We start from the raw sequence: 23,253 nt of genomic DNA, 5'->3' as shown, positions 1-23,253 counted from the left end.
GTGAACGGATACTTTAAAGTCTGTCACGGAGATGCCGGCGGAAGTTATGGATTTGGATTGGCTTGCACTTGAACCTTTATGTGGACCGAAACACTGAAGTAGATTGTCGTTATACCCTTTGGGGAGTCAAATAAAGTCTTCCAAACCTCTTCCCTTGCCCAGATCCGTCACCACAGCACAAAGTTGAAATAGAAGTCTGTCATGCCACAATGGGTCTATATTGGATCCGAATCCTGTTCATGTTTCGATTATGAATCAAGGCACCTGACACCATGTGGTCCGATGATTCAGCAGCTCGTTATGAGGTACAAGAATAAATAATTGAGCAGTTGCAATCTGACATGTATGCAGGATTTTATAACATTTAAAACAAGTGGTCGCTAAGCACCATAAATGTATTGATTTGAAAACACATACTTTTTCATACATCACATTTATGTGGCCAAACAAGATTAAAAGTACCAACTTAGAGACAATAAGATCTAGCTAACAAAGGAGTATTGACGAATAAGTTTTAACTGGATCTGGATCTGGATCCGGGGGAAAAGAAAGGAAGATCTGGTTACCTGGGAGAGTGCGGACCTGAAAATCCATGCAAGCCCGACCCTCGCGCGCAAAGGACGAGGGGCATTCCGGTCAAATCACTCGATTTTAATTTTTCGCCCTCTGAACCGCGGGAACACCAACTCCAATTGTTTTCTTTTTGAGGTGAGGTCGTTTGTGTTGCCCTAAAAAAAGAAAGAAACGAAAAGAAAAGAAAATTCAGGGGGAACTTAATTACGCCGCTCGCTCCAAAAAAGGTGAAGCAACGAAGGGGAAAAAATGAAGAAAAGGCGAATCCCTAAATCCGTTGCTTCCTCATTTACTATTCTCCCTTTTGTTGCCGATTTCCTTTCCCCCTTTATTTTGTCTTCGTTTTGGGGGAAAGGACCTGCCGCCCCTCGGAAATAGTGGGAGCAAGGGGAAGAAAAAGAGGGGAAGAGGGTTTTCGTTTTCTTCGACAGATTTTTAGGTCTAGGGTCTGATCACCGGCCGGCCGGCGGTTTTCCGGCGATAGCAGTCGGATAGGCTCGAAATGGCGGAGGAGGAGGCGAAGCAGCGGGAGGTGGAGGTGGTCAAGAGCGGGGAGCTCCTCTTCTGCGGGGGTACGAATTGGGACGCGATGGGCCGGAAGAAGGACGCCACCAGCTCCGCGAACCTGGTGTCGCCAACGAGGCTCAGGCCGTTGCTCGGGGTCAACATTTGCTTCGTTGCGTCCGGATGCGGTGAGTCTTCCCCGTTTTGAGTTGCTACCATCGCTGCCTTCATCTTCGTACTGCTGATAGAAGAACGTTGGACGAAATGTGGATGAGAGAGAGAGAGAGAGCTACACAGACATATGGTTATGTATATGTCTATTTATATTTATATAAATACACATTTATTTTGTTACATCTTAACCTATTTACATTTATAAAACAGATATATATTTATATTAATTAAATACACATTTATTTGGTTATATATTTATCTATTTACTTTTATAAACACACATATACCCCATTTCTCTGTGTATGTATGTGTAAACATAAATAGATAAGTATGTAAACAAATGAATAAAATAAATGTAAATCCACATATAAATTCAACAAAAAAAAGAAAAGCACCATACACTCATTGACCCTCCGCACCCCACCCACCAACAAACATACACACAGAGGCACGTCCACGACCATGCACTCGTGTCTTTATAAGGAAACGATTTCGTACGGTGTTGTTTTGGTTCATTGAAACATTTAGATGCCATTTAAGAGATGTTCTTTTCCATCTAATCCTTCTTGATGGGAAAACGCAGTCCAGAATTAAGCCTGATGTAGGCTGTGATTTTCCATTCTCCAGCACATGTAAACATGAAAAATGTTTCCAAAATACAATAGGTGCTTCTCCCCAATAGAGTACATTTCCACGTTTGAATCGAGCAGGTCTAAGCTTTACTAACGACTTGAAAATACATATATCGGCCTAGGGTACTGGACGGGACATCCAAGATAGCAGTGAACACGATACCTTATGGCTAATCTTATTAATTATAATACCTCATTAAATGCTTAGATGTTGTCAATTAAATAGTGACTAAAAAGGTTTCTGTTTCTGTCCCTGGTTTTAAGAATGCATGGTTTACATAGTCACATCTCATACTTGTACTGTATTATTTCATGTGAGCTTGCAGATGTACTCTATATAACTCAATTTTCAGAAAGATGTTATATATAACACCCTTTTTATTGGTCGATTTACTTCTATAGTGATCTAAAAATTCATGGAAATTATCACTGTAAAGCTTGATGTTGAAAAAGAATTCTTTTGGTTGAAACGCTTTAGGCCAACACACTAGTTTTAGTAAATGAATGGTGACGTATTTGGTCTAGAAGATTTACTTTTGCTTCTCAAATTTAGATTATCAGAGATTCAGAATGCTTTTCAAAATGTGGTTGACCCTTTTTCCAATCAGAGCAGAAAAATCACCCCTAAATTAACAATGTGCTTTGAATATCTGTAGTGGATATTGGTTGCTGGTTACGGTTTGAGTAGACTATGCCTTTGATCTGCATGTAGATTGTGAAACCAGTATCTCCCTTTCTCTATGCATCTACTTATCTATCTATGTCTCTGACGTGCCATCACTTGTTGGACTATTGATCATGTCACTTTGTGGTACCTAAACAATAAGTTGTCTGATTGTCTTCCTATGTTTTCTTGTTTTTGCTTTTCAGCTTCCTGTCACTGTGTTGCTTTGGATGTCCATGGACGTTGTTACACATGGGGCAGGAATGAGGTACATCCACTACTGTATTTTATTTATTGGTTTCTCTAGAATCCTTAAAGTCTTTGCTTTGCAGAAGGGACAGTTGGGGCATGGGGATCTCATTCAGCGTGATAGGCCCACTGTAGTATCTGAACTTTCTAAGTAAGTTATTTACACTCCTTCATGTGGTCTATCCTGCTGATGTATTGTCTAAAGTTTTTAAGTAATTTTTGGGTTGATATGGTAGACTGTTTTCCACCTTAAGGCAGTACTAGGAGGAAATTTTCTGAACTGATGGGATGTTGAGTTAGAAGGAAATTGGATCCTGTTACTGCAAATATGGCACATCTTTGCTTGGATATCAGTATTTCTCCATTTACTGTTCTCCTCTGCCTATCTCTTTCTTGATTGAATACTCTCTTTAGCATTTAATGAACAAATGGTTAGAAAGAGTAGTCAAGATGTTTCATGTTTGCAGTAGTCAGGACTTGGATATTCAGCAGGTTGGTGTTTGGTTTCTTTGATTGCATTATCCTAATAAAGTTATGTTTTTTCTAAAATTAGATTTCTTTTATATGTAATAACTAAGTTTGCGTAAATTATAGACCAGAGTCAGCAGACAAGCATGGTTTTTATGGTTTTTTTTTGTTTCTGATATTCAACATTCTGAATAGAAGTTGAAGAGTACAAATGTAGGATATCTTCATCGGTGTTGAAGTGGTTTCAAATTCATGTTGATGTATGCCTATGTGGGCACCTTTTGTCAATCTTAAATATTCCAGGCTGCTTTTATACTGAACTTAATTTAACTTCTTATTTTTCCACTAATACCTGAAGATAGTTTGATGAGATTGTTGTTGATGCAGATATAAAATTATTAAAGCTGGTGCTGGGAGGAACCATACTGTGGTGGTCACTGAACATGGCGATTCATTTTCTTTTGGTTGGAATAAGCATGGGCAATTAGGGTCAGGTTCCACAAAAAATGGTTAGTTAAATCCGAAATATTGCTCCCACTTATTGCATTTTTTCACCGATACACAAGATTACATCATTTACTGCAACAAGTTTTCCTTCCAGCCTTCCGTACATGTTATGGAGAACCATGAGAAGTGTTGTTTTATGTTATTATTTTGCTTGAAAATGAACCATTGGAAGTAAAATGTTGCATAATAATTGCGTCATCACTGTCGCATGATTGTTATGTAATGTGTTTTTTATCTGGAAAGCTGGAAAACACAACCTGGAACTTGCCTAATCACTGTCACATGTTCACTATGTAACTTGTTACTGTTATGTGTTCCTCCATTCCTATTCTTGCACTGCCCTTTTTTCTTTTCCATTTTTTTGTTTCAATCTTTGCCCTATTATTTTTATCTGGTTTTTACAAGACTAATCTTATGTATTTTAGTGTCTATCTGTGGTTGCTCATTTTTCTTTCCCAGTAAAATGTAATGAGACATAAAATGTAATGAGGCATGTCCTTTAGTTTAGAATGTCATTTTTAGCTACCCAGATCATCAATGTCTGTAAGATTTGGTTTTCCATATGTATTCTTCCTACTGATATCAACTTTCTTTCCTGTCCAGTGTGATATTTGGTTATACACCCTATGTGGTGGTCCTGTTTCCTCCTTTTCTCCCATTTCATGGCTATATATCTATATTTTTTCTACTTTCTTTATGTGTGTGCTTGTTGCTTCTTGGATTAGCATTTCCTTCTGTTTCTAACTTTATTTTGTTCTAATGCTATGCTGACATTATACCTTCTAAAATGTTCGTGAAGTAGTTTCTACTCTTAGATTCTGCATTTCAAACGTTCAACAGACTTTTTGTGGACATTATTTCGAATGTCCCATCCATTTTCCCCTTAAAATGATTGTTGTATTTTCTGTGTCTGAGGAATAGTACCATATAGAGCCTCTTCTTTTGCTTAATGATGTTATCATGCGTTTTTTTTATCTTTAATATTTGAAGAAGGTGATTTTGCTTATTTAAAGATCCTAATTCATATTTATGTAAATGAATGGTAAGGCTGGGAGTAGTGTTCATGTTTTCTGATTTCAATGGTTGTTCAGAGTTGAAATGATTATTCTTTTTATGAGATAATTGTCTATATACTCTTCTGTTTTTGGTTCATCTGTTTTGTTGTGAAATTGACACTTTTTATGTCTTGATTTATTCCCAGAAATTGAGACGTCTCCTGTTCGCTGTCTTGCTTCTCAAGTGACAAATGCTGTTTGTGGGGCTGACTTCACAGTGTGGCTTTCTTCAATTCAAGGATCAACCATACTGTATGGTTTGCTGATCTGACATCCTGACTTGCTAATTTGTTAGTGTATTATTTAGCTGCTGAATGATATTCATATGATGCAAAGTTCCAGATTCATTTCCAAATTGTTCCTCTTGTTTCTGACGTGGAATTCTTATTTATTTGTAGAACTGCTGGCCTTCCTCAGTATGGACAGCTTGGCCATGGGACTGACAATGAGGTGTGTGAAACATGTGCTTCAATTCTTGAATATGTCTTTCCATGACTTGACTGAATAGTCTGCAGCAAACGTCACACTTGTTTGCAGTACAATTTGAAGGATGCATCAGTTAGACTTGCTTATGAACCACAGCCTCGTCCACGAGCTATAGCTTCACTTGCTCAGAAAACCATTGTAAAAGTTGCATGTGGGACAAATCACACAGGTTGCTATTTAGCAATAAAATGTGGTCTTTTTGCTTGACCTTATCTATTTCGCGTATTTATTTTTGGTACACCATTGTTTCTAGTCCTGATGGTCAGTAGGGCATCTTTTTGTCCTTTTCTGTTTTTCCTTGGTGCCCTTTGCTAACTGTTGTGATGGTACTGCTTGGTGTCTATGCAGTTGCAGTTGATTCAAATGGCTGTGTTTACACGTAAGTACTTCTTGCCTGTATCTTTTCTTTTTCCATTTTATGGAATACAGTTTTGTGCAACTTCTTGGAAATTCTTGTGTTGACATTGATTTGTTGAAAATGTTTGTGGTGTCTGACATTCATGTGGCTTTGCCTGACTTATCATGGGTTAGGTTCTATTTGGATTCTATTATTGCTTGGTTGTCTTGCAACCTTTTTTTTTCTTGTTATTAGTTCTTCTTTTTTGGTGTAAAGATGGAGCTTATCTTCCCAAACTGCATTTCTTTGCTGAACACGTTTTTTCTTGTTTTTCTCAGCCATCACGTTAAGTTGTTAATTCTTGTTTTAATGGCTGTCTATGCTAGATAAACTAACAAAAAAAGCACCCAATTTGGGGATGTCAATCTTTCAAGTTTTTGTCATATATCCAACTGATTCAAACTCAATATGTTGGGCTAATGGGCTTGGTAAGCCAATTGCATATCTGACCGTGATTACTGAAATCACTTAAGACTAAGTACAAACTTTCACTATGTTATGTAGTTGCCACTGGGGAGTGCCTTTGTTGGCACTCATTTTTTGAAGAAATGAAGGGTGCATGTGCATAATCCCCCAAAAGATGCATCGGAAAAAGAACCCTGATTTTTCACCTTTTAAAAAGCAATAGATTTGCATAAAAAGGCTGGCAAGTCTAGTACTTGTTTTCTACTAAATAATCAACAATGCACACAGCTGATGGTATAAGTCCATAAAAAAGTCCATCTATTATTTTTTCAATGGCCTAAAATTTGGTCCAATAGAAGTAAATCCTATGAAATCCACTTTCCTATAAAAATGGATCCTATGCACATATTTGTATCTGTGTCTAATGCTGCATGGGTATGTGAGTGTGGATGCAACATTTTTAGTATCAAAAGTGAAAGAAGAATGAAACAGTTTCTAGGATTGGATGCAGCTTCCTTAAATAGGCCACATCATACATAATCCAAGTTTCCAGGTGGCAAGAACTGAAATTCATCAAGAATATTAATTGCTAAACTTGAAACCAGTTCCTAATCTTTGGAAATCCCAGTTACCCAGTTGTCATGTCATTTTACTTTAAATTGGTCTGGGATATCATTTCTGAAATTTTGCCCTTCGTTGGTTAAAACTTTAAAAGGTTCTCTTATTATATCAATTCTTCACTATTTTACATAATCTAGCATTTTAACCTCACTTCTTGAACTGTTCTCCATGTTGATTTCTAGTTGTTTTCTGCATCCTGGATCATTCAAGATGTTGAGATGACTGCTTCTAGGTTTTGATCCTGTACTAGTTTTGTTTTCTCTTTCCACTCTGGCAATTGTAGGTTCAACTATAAATTGGGAGCAGATTTTGGTTTTTATCCACTTGGATTTGAATCGGATTTGGTTAAGGACTATATTTGATTCCAATGACAGTGATCATGTGAAAAGGATGCTTCCTTAAATTTAAGTAGGAGGTGTAGCATCTTCAGTGTCCTTATACACAAAAAAATACTAGTATTGCTTATTATTTTATGTTGTAAATGTAATGTCTTGGCGTTAGTTCTTTTATGTACTTTGTGCAATGACTTCAAGTCAGGGTAATGCATAATTGGATTTGGGCGCATTTTAGACAGAGAAGGAGTTGAGATTTAAATATTTAATACTACCTGAATTCAAATTTGAAACAATTAATTGAATCTGGTTAAGCCAATTTTCGTAGATTTGGAACTGTCTTGAGTCAGACCTGTTTGCTATCACCAATTTAATGTTTTTCATTCCTCATCCGATTTTCTTAATGTGGTATTTTCCTGTCGCAGGTGGGGATTCGGTGGATATGGAAGGTATGTCTTAAATTGCGGTTTTTCAAAATTTTTCACCATTCATAAGTAGTAGTTTTTTCGTCTGGCAGTTTCGCCCTCAAACTTCTCTTGCTACTTTCCTCTTTGCTCGTTCATTTTTTCCCTTCAACTTTCTTCTTGTTTGCAGGTTGGGACACAGGGAGCCGAAGGATGAATGGATTCCTCGCCTTGTTGAAACTTTTCAAAGACAGAATGTACTACCTCCCAATGCTGTTGTTTCAGCTGGTGCTGCTAATTCTGCATGTACTGCTGGTATGCTTTTACAATGCATATTTTGCCAACATTTGAATCTGTAGCATGTTTCTCAGTTTGTTTCATATTCCATTTTATGTTTCAGTGTTTCTATTTTGCTCTTTATCTGTTGCTTGTATATTTTTGTTATGCTTTCCATGGGACAGACACTACTGATCTCATACAATTATTCATAATGTGCTACTTTGTGCTGAATTGCTGATTCATATGCCATGACATTTCAATTGAGTTGTTATGCTGATTTAGGTTGATTGACTATAAAGGTTTCTAGGTGCAAGCAATTTAATGGCACTATCGTGTTCCATGTGTTCAAATGTCTTTTGTTGTTCATGTTTGACGTGTTGCCAGAACTTGTCAAGTTGAACTTGATGTATAAGGTAAAGGATGATGACATATTTTTGTTAATATAGAGTGTTGAAATGCCTGGGTTTTCTGCATGGTTACTTCTGTCAAACAATATCTATTTTCTGTATATGCTATTTATTTGAGACCTTTTCTCATTTCAAGGTTGTTTCCCTTTTTTATTGAATCCATCAAATCTAGGGCAAAACAAGGTCGAACCTGGCCTGGCCTGGCTTTGTTGGTTCAGTACTCGATCCCAAGCAAATCCTTTATGCTTGTGATCTCCTTGCTTTTATGAAGTTGAACTGCAGTTGGCCTCAAAATGGTCTATGTGAAAGATACTAGTTTCTAATCGACTGAGAAATTTTACTGTTCAAAACTTCAAACTAAATGACGTAAGCATTGATTTGTGTAGCTGAATTCTGATCAACCTCTTAAAAATTAATTTTGCTCGTCACTGAAGTATAATTCATAATTTTGTGGACAGCTATTGTGTGTCGTTCATGAACCTTGCTAGAATGCATTTTATCTATCAAGGTAGTTATTTCTGTAACAAGTGCATTGATGGTTTCTTGTGCTAAGTCACACGTATGCAGTTGAATGGTGTCAAAGATACAAATTTTGGCTGGTTGAGTTATATTGACTATTGAGGGTTTGGGTTTGCTGAACCACTTACATATGTATGCACATTACTGTTGAAAGAACACTACCTATATTGCAGCCCATCTAAAGCGAATAGGAAAAGGAAAATAATAAGAATAGATTAGAAAGTCAACAAGTATGAGAAATGGCCTGCTATTGTTTTTCTTTATTTGCATGGGCACAACCTTCTATCCTGTAATGACCTAGAAACATTTATACTGGTTAGATAGCATCATGAAAGAAGTTTCTTTCTGTTCTATCATAAGGCGAGTGCAAAAAAAAAAAAAACTTATGCATTCCATCACATACTAGTCAAATTTTTTTTTTCTTGCCCCTGATATTTGCTGATAAATATGCACTTTTAGGTGGAGGGCAGTTGTACATGTGGGGCAAGCTGAAGGTTACTGGTGATGAGTGGATGTATCCCAAGCCTCTTATGGACCTGAGGTTATTTCAAACATTTTTTTTGCTATTTACTTTATATAGTTGTACATTTTATGTAGTTGTACAATTTAATGAAAGTTGTAGTTTTGGAGGTTATGCCTTTTGCATACTGTGCTGCTTAGCGGTTTATATTTTTTTCCTCATTGCCCTGCTTTCGTTGGAGTTATATGCTCAATTGCTGTGGACATTCACATTTCTGACTAAGAGAGGCTTATGCCTTTATAATAGGATCAAGCTTGCCTTTGGACTGGTGTTCTCAAGTGTGTCTAGAAAATAACGTGTTATTTCCTTATTCAAAAAGTACTCTCTCTTTCTCTATTTCACACACACACAGACACACACAGAGACGCACAAAGTCACATGTTCAAACGTATAAAATGTTTAAACTTTAAATGTCCATGGACTTTCATTGCTGCCAGCAGAGCCTATGTGGGGAGTTGGTGATCACATCTCATGCTTTCAGTGGCACAATGTCTGTTGAGATTTTGGTTTTTCAGAGGAATTGGTCATATTATAAAAATGAAGAAGTTGATGTCTATTGAATTGATCCTGTCACCTATGTGATGGTGATCAAAGTTTGCTGCTTGAATTTGTTTTGTCTTCATTTCTTCTCTTGCATTTCTTTTATGGAATTCTGTTTTCCATAGATTGTTTATAAAGCCTAATTCATCATCATTTTTTGCAGCGGCTGGAACATTCGCTGCATGGACTCGGGAAACCTGCACCACTTTTGTGGTGCTGATGAATCCTGCATAAGTTGGGGAAATGCCCAATCTGGGGAGCTGGGTTATGGACCAATGGGCCAAAAGTATGGGTTACTGCAAACTCACAATGCATTTCTGTTTTTTTTTTTTCTCTTCTTGAATTCTGCTGAAGCTTTTACATGAGCAGGATTTCCTGAATCTATTTGTAATCGTGTTATTTTTATCTATAGATCCTCTGCAAACCCCAAGAAGGTTGACATTTTAGAGGGAATGCATGTTATTGAGTAAGAATCACTGTTTAATTTCTTCTTTCACCCCTTGCTAGGGCAGCTTGTAGATCAATTTTTTACTACTACACTGTTTCACTCATTTTCGATTTTGGACACAGTGTTGCTTGTGGCATGGGTCATTCTTTGATTGTAGTAGATAGAGAAAATGTTGCAGATCGGTTGGATCAGGTAACTTACAGTTTTCATTTACTTATTTATTTTCTCTGTTATATTGGCCAGTTATGCTGATCATGATTCATGCGTTTTAGATTTTGTCTTCTCCTCCTTGGTCCCAGTTAGTCCTCTAGGTAACATCAAAGAGTTTGCCTTCTTCGTGGACCTCCTTCAACCTTTCATGTGATACATTTGAAAAGTGTTCAATTTCATGGCAAAATCAGAAAGATTATGGAATTTTTCCTTATGTACTTGTGACAGTTTTTGGTTGTCAACATTTTCACTACCTATACATGGACGGGTGAGTTCTGTCCTGTACTTCTATGAGTCATCTTGGTTGCTCTGGTCTTTTTTTTCATTATATATGTTTTTTTTACAAATCTAATCATACAGATGGATGCGGAATGTTGAGAACTATATGTGGTGAAAATCCAATTTGTAGATCAAATTCTGCGAGGATTTTAAGTTGATGGTCTTAGCTTTTTAGGCATGTAAAACCAGGCTAGTGATCCAATTTTACCTTTTGCTTTGTTCCTAGATATTATGATATTCTGCATCCATTTATGTGATTAGATTCTGAAGAGATGGTTAAAGGCACTGGAGTTCTCGTGGACTAAGAGCACTTGAGTACTGAAAGGGGTGATGGTGGATGTTATAACCTATGATGCATCTTGGTCGCTCAGGCCATTTTTTTCCTCTTGTAGTTATTTTTGCAAATCCAACCATACAGATGGATGTGGATTGTAAAAAATGACACATCTAGAAAATTCCGCATGCAGATCAAACTCTATATGGACTTAGATAATAGTTTTAGCTTTTTGGGCCTAGACATCCAATTTCATGTTTTTTTTCCCTAGATATGTTGACAACATCCATTCATGTAATTAGATTTTGAAAAAAATGGTTAACACTTAAAACCACGGAACTGCTGGATGTGTTAAGAGCACTGGAACACTGAAAGGGGTGCAGGCGAACATTGATCTAATAAGTGGCAGGGGCTCAGAGGTGCTTCTTAGAGGCTTACTCCCATGTTTGTGATGTGCATGAATGGAATATGGGGTTCGCAAGAAAATACTTATTTTAATTTTGTGTCAAATTCCCTTTTTACTGTGTCATGCATGCAGCAAATTACTAGTACTCTTCTAGTAGTGTTTCCTAATGAATATCTGGGGTGGTATCGGAAGTGTAAACTGCTGTCTTGAATAATAAATGATTTCTGATACTCGATTTAGAATTCCTTACAATTCTTTTGTGGAATTACCCAATAGATTGTGTTCTTGCTCCTGGTCCCGCTGGCATCTTGAATTTTAGCTAGGTTTTGTGTGTGACTAGTCCTTATGCTTCTGTTGTTGCAGCTGGAAATTTACGATGGTGAGACACCCAGCGAAGGTAAACTACTCTATTGCATCTGCTTTCATCAAAACTTTCTTGTAGATTGTCTCAAAATTGAAAATGTGATTTTATGCACAATACATTCAGCAATTGATTTGAAGTTCTAACTTCTTACACATGGAGAATGTTTCCATTGATTTTAACTGTCAAAAACTCTGTTTAAATATACAGGAGCCCTTGGACATTATAGTCTTTTCGTGGGCTTTTCTGTCTGAAGGCAGCTCGTCCTAAACCATGATTTATCTGGAGCTTGCTAATCAGTATCTCATTTTGGTTATGACAATTGTATTCCACGGGTAGAACCTGAGCCTTATTTCCATGGTTGACTGTGGGAGCTTCAGTTGGTGGTGAGCTCGGGCACCAAATATGGAAAATCAGTCAGTTCAGGTGGAAGTTGTCCATGCTTGGAGCTGGAGGACAGTCTTGATTTTATATGGAAATTACCAAAGCAATGTAATTATTGCTGGATGCCTGGAAATCTTTTGTATTGAACCATATGAGTACAGTAAAATAATAAAATATGTTGTCCTTATTTGCTTTTAACAAGAAAACCTATTCATGCAACCATGAGCGAATGCCTTTTTGTATAAGTGTCAGGAAATAACAATTGTAGTGTTGTGCTGCTCTCTTGAAGCGTGTTGTTTGCTTCCTGGAAATCAAATTAAGATTGAGCTGTTAGCTGACTTCTGTTGGAATGTTGATCTCTTGACTTTTGCGCAGCTGAAGCTGAAACAATTGCAAGCAAAGAACTGTCAACCAAAAAAACTGCTAAAAAGGCTCTTGCAAGCACTGCTGGCAAGTCCAAGAAACGGGAGAAGGCCAAAGATGATTCAGATGCTGAAGATGAGGAAAGTAATGATGGTGCCAGTGATGATGAGAATGGCTCAGTTGATGGCAAGGCAAAGAAGTCACGCCGGGGTAACACTTCAAGTCGAGGGCGTGGAAGGACTCCATCAAAGGCTTCAGTCGAGAAGAAAAGCTCTGGGCGAAGCCAGGGTCATGGTAGATCTGCCAAGAGAGGTAGGGCCAGAAAGTGATGGCCCTGTAAGCCGAATGTAGTTTTTTAATTACTTTGATCTTACTGCTAGCATTCTCTTTTTCTTCATCCTCTTTTTATTTTCTCATTTTGGTTATTTTTGCATCAAGATGCTACTGCATTTGGTCATTTATTGGAATTTATCTAATGTAATTTATTCCTTTGTCTTCACTCGATTTTTCATTTTGTGTTTGCATGTCTTCTTGTGTCTTATTTCACAGTATCTTGTACTTCAATTTGTCCCTACCATTTGTTCCTTGATTGGATTGTGGAAATGTAGCTGTTTTGGTGCTGTTGGTTCTCTTAATCCAGGTTAACCCTGGAACGTATTATGTAGTCTAACCTGTTGACTTCGAGTAATCTTTTAAATGTCTTCTAGACCTGTATTTCCTAGTTGAGTGCAGGGTTGGGCACTGCAAATATCTTGACTTGAGCCTTGGGTAATTGCTACATCAGCTTGCTTTATCTTAGATAATGAATTCCTTCCTCTAGATGGGTTTGCTCTTTGGTGGTCTCATGGCAGATGATGATTATTATGCCATTGGGTACAGGCTATAATCTTAATGGTGTGTTTGCTTATATCTCTTGCTGTGAAACTTTGCAAACCTGTGTTTTTCCTAGATTAGCAAATGGGTTCATGCCTGAATGCCTGTGTTAAACTTGCCTTTGCATAAAATTTTTATCTAGAGCAAATGTGAATATGTCAGCACAGATTATTGCAAGCTCACTTGTTCTCGTATAATTTATTTTTTCTTGATAGTCAAATGCATGAGATTTTGAAGAATGAGAAGTTCACAAATCTGGGTTAAGTGAAAATGCCCTACACAAGGAGTTGGGACCTGATATTGTGAATGAAATTTGAACTGGAATCAGTTGGATGTACTTTTCTTTTAAACTGGTTTAAATAAGCGAGCAGGTTACTGGAGGATTGGACTGGGCTAGATGTGAGTGCTAGCGCAGAAAATCAGGTCAGTTATGAAAAAGAATTAGCCTACATTGGAATGAACCATTTTCGTGGAATCATAATCTTTTCAGGTACCATCTGCACCATACATTTACTGGCAAAATGCGGGTGGAGCCTGCTGTACTGTATCATGGCGAGCTGTCAACATACGTGCTTTGGAAAGCTGTGGACAGCAGTCCACCACTTTGCCAAAACATGTGACTGTAGGTTTGGTTCTGCAGAGGGGCATCACCTGGACGGGTAGGTGACAACCTCTGCAACATCGCCTCTTTCTTTTTTTATTGGCCAGTTGGGATGAGTCCGACCTGCTAAATTATGTTGAGATTGAACTAGAATGTTACTTGAAGGTTTTGAACTCTACTGCTCGGTCAGACCTTAACTCTCGTTGTACGCCCTGAAGAGGGGCTCTTTTGCTGCTCAGAATTGCCCATCTTGCAATGGTGGTGTCAATTGTATTTACAAGTGCCATATTTGAGGTTGAAGCCAATGTTTGTGTCAAGTAACAAAAAGGCCTTGGGGAAGATGAAAGAGGTCTTCTTCATTGCTATGAAGAAACTGCTGTCATATAATCTGAAAGTTGCTTCTGCGATCGCATATCTTTGCTCTAAACTCATCCCATTCAAAGATACCTTTACAAGTGGCGGGGCCCTGCCAAGAACATTATTGATCTTCATTGAGGTGATCGTCTGCCCTTTGTAAAAATGGGTGGCCTGGATTGATGATGACTTTGAGTATGATTTGGGTTTGGTCGCAGCGTTAGCGACCAGAATTGGAAAGGTAAGTTTTCATACCCAAGGCCCATTGGGCTGCAATCTTGGGTGGGAGATGGGGAAAATTCAACTCATAGGAAGCCTGCACTGAGTAGCCCTAAGAAGGAGAGAGCGCGTGGTTGGGCCCTGACAAGTGCTCTTTCCTTTGCAGTCTTTTGCTGTAACTGGAAATCAGCTCGTTGTTTAAAATTTAAAAATACTTGAGGTTTGCCAGATGCGGATTGCTCATTATGCTAATCAATTTGGGTATGAGCATATGTAGCCCAATAAGGATTCTACTTCAAACTAGTGTATGGGCAAAAGAGGTTGCGTAAGATCAATAATTGTACTACTAAGGAAATAATTTAACAAAGGTTAGTTATATTGCTTTAATGCATCTGGTGTCCAGTTCCAGACGATGGGCATCGTACTACTTGCTAAGAAATGTGAGCTGTTTGAGTCCCAAATCCTTTTCCGTATACATGCGTGTCGGTGAAAGAGAGAGAAAGAGAGGGAGAGAGAGAGAGAGCTTGTGTTGTCTTTTCACCCTAGTAGAATGTGCAAGGAAAATGAAATATACTAATCCAAGAGAAGAGAGATGCAAACTCATGTCTAATCAAGATTCATACCCCTGCCCATGTGACAAGACATGTAGATGTTTGGTATAAAAGCAAGAGATATGTTGAGTCGAAACATGGAAATAAAGGGGTGAAAGTAAAAATAAATGATTCTTCATGGGCGGCGACAGCTTAGCAGCTTTTTTTGGGCATGCGTCTCATTGCACATGCTGCTATCTGCGGTGTTGGAGAGATGAACGGGGCGGAACCCACATGAGCAAGATATTCTCAAAAACTTACATTATTGAACGGCACTAAGGGAATTATACAATGGAGCCTACCCAAAAAAAAAGAAAAAGAAAAAAAGGACTTTGATTTTTGTTAGAGCTTGATGCGTTCTCTGATAATTAAAACTTTTTGAATTTTGAAGGGAAGAAGACTTCCAAAAGGGAGTATTTTTTTTTAAAGCCCCATGTGATGTGGGGCTAATAATTGATGTTTTGGTACGACTATGAAGGTAGGAAATTTATTGAACTGTTAAAACTACATGGTCTTACACTTTGCTTTGGTACTTCAAAAAACAAGAGGCATTTCAATTTTTAAATTTTTAGCCATTCGACAATACTCAACACACAACAACGTAGAATTCTCTTATATGTATATACTAGATGTTGCTGGGTTCTTAGAAACTAAAAATTGGTTGTTAGAAGTACTATAAATGGTACCAAAAGCATCATGAATATATCTCACCATGCACGTCTTATAATAACCATTGATAATACTCATATAACGACTATATTTAGTAATTATTTTTAATTTCTAGTTGTGTGGCACATCTAAAAAACACACATACGTACACATATACATATTAACCTGCTATCGGATGTTGTTGAATAACAAAACATTTAAATAACGTTTGTAAAGTACCATGCAACAGAAGTACTAACAATAATTTTTTTTAAGTAACGGTTCCCTTCGTTTCCTGGTAGATTTCAAATTTGCATTTATATACTTTGCATCAAAAAGCAATATTTTAAAAACGGGTGGAGTTACAATAAAGATTAAAAATCCAATGGCGGCTTCTGGATCCATTTTCAAATGAATTTGAATCTGAGCCGTTCACATGGATCTACGAGGCTTGGGACCCGCGAATGGGAGGCCCTGCTGTCCCGCAAGAGACACGAGATAGGGCGGGTGGGCCCACGAGATTGCGACCGCTGACAATGCGCCACGTAAGACCTTCTGGCCGAGGAAGCGTCCGAGGGATGTCGGCGATAGGCGGGCGCTTTGAGTTGGGATGTCTCTCCTTAAATTACGTTAATACCCTTCATCCGTTGAGAAAACAGTTTTCGTTTTTTTTTTCTAAAAAAAGAGGGAATCCCTTTGAAAAAAACAGTTTTATTTTTTACAAAAAAAAATTAAAAAGAGGGAATCCCAACTGAGTGGGAGGCCGAAGCCCCTTTCATCCTTTTTTTTTTTTTTTTGTTCAAAATCAAGATGTGGATGAAATTATGATTCTTCTCCCTACTTTTTAGGTTCAAAATCGTGTCCACATGTGGGTGAACTTAAGAATAGTGCTTTTGCAATATAGAAACATAATGTCCTATTTGCTCTCTCACCAGCGTATCCTTCCAATTAGTTACACTAGGTCTAATGTTTTAAAATATGTATTGTTTATATTAGATTTTTGGAAAATATGTGGACATTGCTTTTTCTATCTCGTTATTAGTCATTTATATTCGACATGCTTTTTAATTTCTAAATGAAATATTTTGTCATATATGCATGCGAATTAGGCTAATCTGCTAAATTATGAAAGATAAAATTATACTACTGCGGGGATGAAATGAGTCTGTTTGTATTGGTGAACATATCGTTAAGGAGAAACAATGGTAGAGTTACATATAAGTCAAAAGGCAAGTGCAAGCCTAATGTGGAAGATCTATTTATAAATTCATAAATAAATAAATAAATAAATAAATTGAATTATTAATTCAGCTATTTTCAGTTTAAAGTTTGGCTTGCCGCTGATAGTATTGCTGCCTTGAGCGATGATCTTTTGCATTAATATTGTGACGGTGACAAAAGAAGGCCGATTTTATAAAGCAACAGGAAACTGAGGGTGTTTTGGGCATTTCGCGAGGAAGTCGACAGGTCGCGTGGAGCCGAGGGGCGGTAAACCGATAGACGCCGGACGTCAGGGGAGGATTCAGTTCGGGTTGAACAGTTGATGCAGTTCCGAGTTCCTTCGGTTTCCCCGTTGCAGCGAGGGAGAGGGAGATAGAACGGAAGAGAAGAAGAAGAAGAAGAAGCGAGAGAGAAATGGGGAGGTCGAGTAGTTCGTCATGCTTGAGTTTCGTTGCGTGCGGGAAGGGATCTCCAGAAAACGATGAAGTGGAAGGGGTTGAGGAGGTGAGTTTCGCCCCGACTCACTACCCTTTTCATTGTTCGATTTTCTTGAATTGCATTCACCAAGCTTTTTTCACTTTTTCCTTCTTTCCCGGCTTATGTCTCGATTGGTAGCTCTTCTTATCAGCTGGTTTTGATGCTGCACATAGCTTGGATTTGGAGTCTGCCTGTCTGTGCTTGTTCCCTGTTGATTGAATAAGTGATTCACTGCCAACGTGACTTCTTCTTCTCCTTCTTCTTATGTGGGTCTCAGACTTTGGACGCACTCATTTGTCCACTAAAGTGGAACAAATTTAGATGCTGCATTATGAAGTACAAACTTTTCATGGCTTATTTCCAATTTTCCGACTAGTGCTTCTTGATATCCTTCACTCTGATTGAATCCAAGCATATAGAAGACAGATATTCCTTGACTTTTTCTGGATCCTCATTGTGGTGATACTCCACCCACAACCTTTTCATAAGAACAAATTCTTCAAATCCCTGTGGAAAACCGTAATAGTACAACCAATTCATGACTCAAAATAATAGTATATAATTTCCTTGTCTTCTTTTAGCAGGAAATGGTGAACAATTGGGCAAACATGAAGCACTTCCATCTGCTAGCACTTTTATGTGCAAAAAGTGCTAGCAACTGTACCAAGGCTAGTTCATGTTTAATATATTTCAGATTTATGTCAGTTATCTACAAGTAATGCAAAATTTGGTCATTGACATTCAAATATTTGTGCTAAGCTAAAAATTGCTTTGTGGAGACGTCCACTTTGCTAAGGATTGGTGGTCATGGATAGTAGTGGAGTTGTTACTGTTACACGATGATATTGAGAATTTGAGATCTTAAATTTTTGGTTTTGGACAGGTCTTTATTTGTATAATTTAGTTGATAGGTTTGAGGAGCTGATGGTAGTCATCTTAGCTATTTAGCTTCTGTATGTCACCACACTTAGCCCCCTAGCTGGTGTACTGGAAGGATGAACAAGCATTCGAAGTTTTGTTCCTGCAAGAAGGAATGTCTAATGCAATGCAACTTGACCAAGTGCCCAGAGTGCATGTATGGGTGTTGGCATGTCTTTTTATGCCACACCCTTCTGGTTCTACTAATAAAAGCTAAACGACATCGGTGTCACCTTCTATATTTGATACTGGGTTGATCTTCCAGTTCTGCATGTTGTTATGATGGTTCAGCCTTGAAATCTTCAGGGCTGGCTGATGAATGCAGCAGCTATTCTAGCAGTAGCTGAGAAGTTTCTGCTATTTTCTCTGAAGGTGTATTCAGAATGAAATATGACCACTGGTGCACCGGAAATTTGTTTTCTAAAGTATTATGAAATCAAATTATTAGAATTCAATACTCACTATTAGTAAATAAGTTGACAAAATTTCATAAATGATCAAAATATGGTTGGTAATATATGTATGTCAAGAACATGACTTGACCAAATGCTCCAGCACAAAGAAGCCATTTTTCAAGGGTTTTTGTGCACATGCACATTTTCACACAGACATATACATGCATACACAGGCCACACTATATGGATAGGCATTAATGATGCTGGTGTAGCATGAAAGGCATGGAACCACGACTTAACCAAATGTTACAGCATCAAGAAGCCACCTTTCATGGTTTCTTACCCTATTATACTCTTTGATTTTATTTCAAAAGGCTCCTGTATAAAAATCACAAGTTTCTTTATTTTATGTTTCTTGTTTTTTACTCATGTATCATGCATTGTTCCCTATTCCAGATGAAAGAACCTCAGGATAAGCGTAGATGGAGTTTCAGGAAGCGATCTCCAAGACATAGGGTGCTTACCAACACTGTTCCCTCAGATTTGCCACCATCTGCTGGCAACAAGGAGAGTCCAGAACCCAGCGGTAATGATTTTGCAGGACAAGCAAATATACCTGGCTTAGCAAAGATATCCATACCTCGGGAGACTGATGATATCTTCCCTTTGTCACCAGTTGCTTTAAGACCAATAGCTGCTTGCTCTGATTCTGCAGGAAATGTTAGCGACATTGCAAGCAGAGTACCAAAATCTGTAGTAATTGTTATACAGACCGCTGTCAGAGGATGCTTGGTATTTTCTAAGTGATACTATTTTTTTGGCAATACCTTATGGTTTTTTTACGTGAACTTCAGTGTGATAGCTTGTGACTGTTCCTTTCAGGCTAGAGGGGAATTGAACAAGCTCAAGAATGTTATTAAGCTGCAGGCTGCTGCCCGTGGCCATCTAGTACGCAGGCAAGCCGCAGGGGCCCTACGGTGTGTTCAGGCCATTATAAGAATGCAGGCTCTTGTACGGGGTCATCATGTGCGTTCATCTGTAGATGGTTTAGCTATTCAACAGAAATTAGATCAGATGCGCAGAACGGATGGCAGAAGGGTCAACAAGCTGGTAAGTTACCATACATTTGATGGTTATGATGGCTGGGAATGGGTTATACTGGGGAACTCCTTAGAGTGAGACTGATGTATCATGATCCTAGCAGCATGTTATCTTCTATGGCTACTCATATTTTTCAAGCTTGCTGTGTGTCAGTTGTCCAGGCCTATGTTGGTACAAATCTGTGAAAAATTATCACCATTGTTCAAATTCACTTTCTTATTTGGTAGTGGATTTACATGTTACATTTATCCAGTCTTACAGAGTTATGCTCTTTGTTTTTATTGTATCTTATTTTTCTCTGTTTGCTTCAGGAGAATCAAGAATATCGTGCGGAATCAAATAGCTTATGTAGGCCTGCTGATAAAGTGTTTGGAAGTGCTTTTGCACGTCAGGTAATGCAGCAAATGCATGCATTCTTGAGCTATGCCTTTTCCTTCCATGGTGAATTTTATCAAATTTGATTGAAAATTAATCTGCTTTTGGAAGATTTTGGAGTCAACATCAATGTCAAAACCTGTAATCTGTGATCCTACGGAACCAAGCTCAGGCTGGAGGTGGTTGGAGAGGTGGATGACATTATCTGCAAAGAGATATCCTGGATCACGGGACACACAGTTCATGCCAGATCATTGGGAAACAACTGAGAAGCTTGATTTTGTGGATGAAGTAGATGTAAGTGATGGAACTGCAATAAGCCATGGGTTGGAATCTTTGAAGGCCAAGGATGAGAAATCAGATGAAGGTTCCATGATCCACCTTGAGGGAGATGAAGATCTAATCACAATTGATGCAAGTGGTTTCACCTTTCACTCTTGCCACTCCGTTGAAGTCTCAGGTGAGTACACCAATACAAGAAGCAGTTCAGAGCATCCTAAAGCTGCAGCAAAAGGTTCTGATTTTAAAGCGACAAGTTCGGAGCATATAAGGACAGCCTTTCAGTCCATGTTGGATTCTCTGTCTAGCCAGCCTCAGTCAGCTCCACATCCTGCAGCTCCTGATCCTGTTTCATCTCCACCTATTATTGGGTCTATCCCGTCTCCACCTAAGACCGAAGTAGATGTGCCAATGCATTCCATGGAAGAATCAGTCCCTCAATATCAGCAAGCTGAGGGAAAGAAAGGCGTATTTGTAGCCAGGAAGTCCATGAATCCGGCATTTGCAGCTGTTCAGTCTAAATTTGAAGAGCTGAGCTCAATGTCAGCTTTGGGTAGGATGAGCACTTCAAATAACTATGGAGTTCCGGTAGGGCCAAGTTTGGGTGCTATCTCTCCCAGAAATTCGTGTGTCAAAACCATCGAGGTTAGCCAAGCAGATGACACAGCATCTTGCAACCAGAGATTTCAGAAGGGGACTTCAGAATGTGGTACTGAAATTTCTATATCTTCAACTCTGGATTCTCCTGATATATCTGAAGCTGAAGGGGGAGAACTGGGACATGTTGTTGGAGCTTTAGATAACAAATGCTCTGAAGAACATGGAACTGCTATGCATGAGTTGAGGAGCAATCACTCAGTTGCAGATTCTCTTACGACTTCTAAGTCACCCAGTGTGCTGGAGGAGGCCAAGGTTGTTGTCATGACTTCTGCTGGTTCACCCATGTCTCAAATGCAAAATGACTCTGCAGAAAGTGGGAATCCTGTTTTCCATAGTGAATTGGGCATGAGGACCATACGGCAGATGGGTGGTTTTTCTCAGGAAGGATCACCAACCAGTCGTGCAACAGTGCAGGAGTCCCAGGGAACACCATCGAGTCAGGTATCTTCAGGCACTCGCAAGAGCAGGGCAGATAGTAATAAGTCAATCAGCAAGAGAATCTCTTCTTCTGTAACCAAGGGATCACCTTGCAGTGAGAATCATAATCCAATGGAGCAAAACACTGTGGGCCCTAAAGCTCAGAGGCGCAGAAACTCACTTGGCTTAGTCAAACCTGGCCACATTGATGTTGAACAGAGGAGCAATTCTCTTCCTAACTACATGCAAGCCACAGAATCTGCTAGGGCGAAAGCCCTTGCAAGCCTCTCTCCCAAATCTAGTCCAGATGCTCTTGATAAGGATGGTTACCTGAATAAGAGACTCTCTCTTCCGATCAGTAATGGGAAGCAGGACTCCCCACGAATTCGACAATCCTTATCACAAGCACAAACTGGTGCAAAGGGAAGCAGTGGCCCTTCATCGAAAGGTATTAGTGCTAAACCTGAAATTGTTCAAACTTCAAAAGTTTTACAAAGTACACATCTCACTGGCATCCCTTGGGATTCCTCTGTAAAAAATATATATTTTGGCCTCGTTGAAGGTTTCTTATTCCTCTTTGACTGTAAACTAGTTTGATCCTTGTGTCTCTTCTCTTCTTCCAGAGAGAGAATGGCGAAGATGACGTTCATCACCATGAGTTTCAGGTTGCATCATGTAACTATTTTTTTATTGTGGTTCACGAGGATAGCTATGATCTGGTTATGTGTACAGAATGTTGGCAGCTGTATCTCTACTTGCTTTGTATTCATTGGTTCCTAATCCGTTCTTTTGTATCTCAATTATGTCATAAACCTTCTACCGTGTTTGGTTTAGGAGTTGCCTGTCATGCGTTGAGGACCATCAATATTTGTCGCTACCTGGCATTTTCCGTTATCAAGTTTTGAGTTTGTGAGAAATAAAAGCATAACTGACTTCTTTGTTTTTCTAATTCTGCATTTCTGTCTTTGCACCGGAGATTGTAACTGAAGCATTATTGTAGACCTGATATGTAATCCATCTTCTTATCACGCACATGCAGGCAAGGTTCCACATGCCTATACAGCTCTGTGTGTGTGTGTAATTTCAGTTTTGTCAAAGCAGGAACCAGGTTGAGCTCGTTCTTATCTTATGCACTGTGATTTGCTTCTGCAATGGGAATCTCGTGTTCTCTAATCCTTCACAGCAGACGTTTGTGTGCCATAGTTTGAATACGTTGAGAGGAGGTTGGTACAAGAGTTCATTCGGATATCGGAATAAGGTTGCAACGCGTTGTGTGCCATTTTTTTAACTGTCCCACATCTGAACTCATCCAATGCTTTCCTGATCCGATTCCTTTTACTTTACGTTGTTGATATTCGTTTCTACTTTTCTGTGAAGAGGCCCACTTCTGAATATCAGCCCATGTGGAGCTCCATTTAATCAATATATTAATAAAATAATTATAGAAATATGTTGTATTAGTTTTAAGTAATGAAACATGATAGTTAAATTGGCCGACATGAACCTAACCCATTGATGAGTTTTGAGTGAAAACATGTCATTAAGGTTTCAGAACTAGATGGAAACTGATAATCTTTTTTTACCATAAAAAATCGGCATGATCTACGTTATGGACACTTAACCCTCTTTATCCACGGCGATGTTTTATTTATATACTTTTAAGT

General features: G+C 38.6%; 2 protein-coding genes across 5 annotated transcripts; both read left to right on the top strand.

Moving 5' to 3' along the window:
- Positions 1 to 729: 729 nt before the first annotated feature.
- On the top strand, positions 730 to 12,960 carry LOC116248671 (uncharacterized). 2 transcript variants are annotated; one of them, XM_031621596.2, is made up of 16 exons: positions 730 to 1,265; positions 2,754 to 2,815; positions 2,880 to 2,947; positions 3,652 to 3,773; positions 4,973 to 5,078; positions 5,225 to 5,276; positions 5,364 to 5,481; positions 5,661 to 5,691; positions 7,493 to 7,516; positions 7,662 to 7,786; positions 9,136 to 9,217; positions 9,900 to 10,022; positions 10,149 to 10,202; positions 10,307 to 10,376; positions 11,717 to 11,750; positions 11,925 to 12,285. In XM_031621596.2, exons 1-16 carry the CDS (start codon positions 1,076 to 1,078, stop codon positions 11,966 to 11,968), a joined length of 1,305 nt encoding a protein of 434 aa, XP_031477456.1. In that variant the 5' UTR covers positions 730 to 1,075; the 3' UTR covers positions 11,969 to 12,285. The 2 variants fall into 2 exon arrangements, with proteins under 2 accessions (XP_031477456.1, XP_031477455.1); XM_031621595.2 differs by lacking the exon at positions 11,925 to 12,285 and adding an exon at positions 12,474 to 12,960 and having other exon boundaries at positions 731 to 1,265.
- Positions 12,961 to 17,241: 4,281 nt separating this feature from the next.
- On the top strand, positions 17,242 to 22,538 carry LOC116247779 (protein IQ-DOMAIN 32-like). Of its 3 annotated transcripts, none has more exons than XM_031620091.2 (7): positions 17,242 to 17,471; positions 19,214 to 19,343; positions 19,434 to 19,549; positions 19,640 to 19,867; positions 20,170 to 20,250; positions 20,345 to 22,037; positions 22,213 to 22,538. In XM_031620091.2, the coding sequence occupies exons 1-7, from the start codon at positions 17,382 to 17,384 to the stop codon at positions 22,230 to 22,232; spliced, it is 2,358 nt and encodes a 785-aa protein (XP_031475951.1). In that variant the 5' UTR covers positions 17,242 to 17,381; the 3' UTR covers positions 22,233 to 22,538. The 3 variants fall into 3 exon arrangements, with proteins under 3 accessions (XP_031475951.1, XP_031475950.1, XP_031475953.1); XM_031620093.2 differs by having other exon boundaries at positions 17,243 to 17,471; positions 19,473 to 19,549; XM_031620090.2 differs by having other exon boundaries at positions 19,214 to 19,549.
- The last annotated feature ends 715 nt before the right edge of the window (positions 22,539 to 23,253 follow it).

The sequence above is a fragment of the Nymphaea colorata genome, chromosome 2, assembly GCF_008831285.2.
Source record: "Nymphaea colorata isolate Beijing-Zhang1983 chromosome 2, ASM883128v2, whole genome shotgun sequence".
NCBI classification, from domain to species: Eukaryota; Viridiplantae; Streptophyta; class Magnoliopsida; order Nymphaeales; family Nymphaeaceae; genus Nymphaea; species Nymphaea colorata.
This window is presented reverse-complemented; position numbering and strand designations above follow the sequence as displayed.

Bases quoted from the DNA above. Each gene is read 5' to 3' on its own strand.
- LOC116248671 (XM_031621595.2), top strand. From the start codon at position 1,076: ATGGCGGAGGAGGAGGCGAAGCAGCGGGAGGTGGAGGTGGTCAAGAGC. The intron at 3,774-4,972 runs GTTAGTTAAATC...ATTTATTCCCAG, and splicing joins GTCAGGTTCCACAAAAAATG to AAATTGAGACGTCTCCTGTT. The intron at 9,218-9,899 runs GTTATTTCAAAC...CATTTTTTGCAG, and splicing joins AAGCCTCTTATGGACCTGAG to CGGCTGGAACATTCGCTGCA.
- LOC116247779 (XM_031620090.2), top strand. From the start codon at position 17,382: ATGGGGAGGTCGAGTAGTTCGTCATGCTTGAGTTTCGTTGCGTGCGGG. The intron at 19,550-19,639 runs GTATTTTCTAAG...TGTTCCTTTCAG, and splicing joins CCGCTGTCAGAGGATGCTTG to GCTAGAGGGGAATTGAACAA. The intron at 20,251-20,344 runs GTAATGCAGCAA...TGCTTTTGGAAG, and splicing joins GAAGTGCTTTTGCACGTCAG to ATTTTGGAGTCAACATCAAT.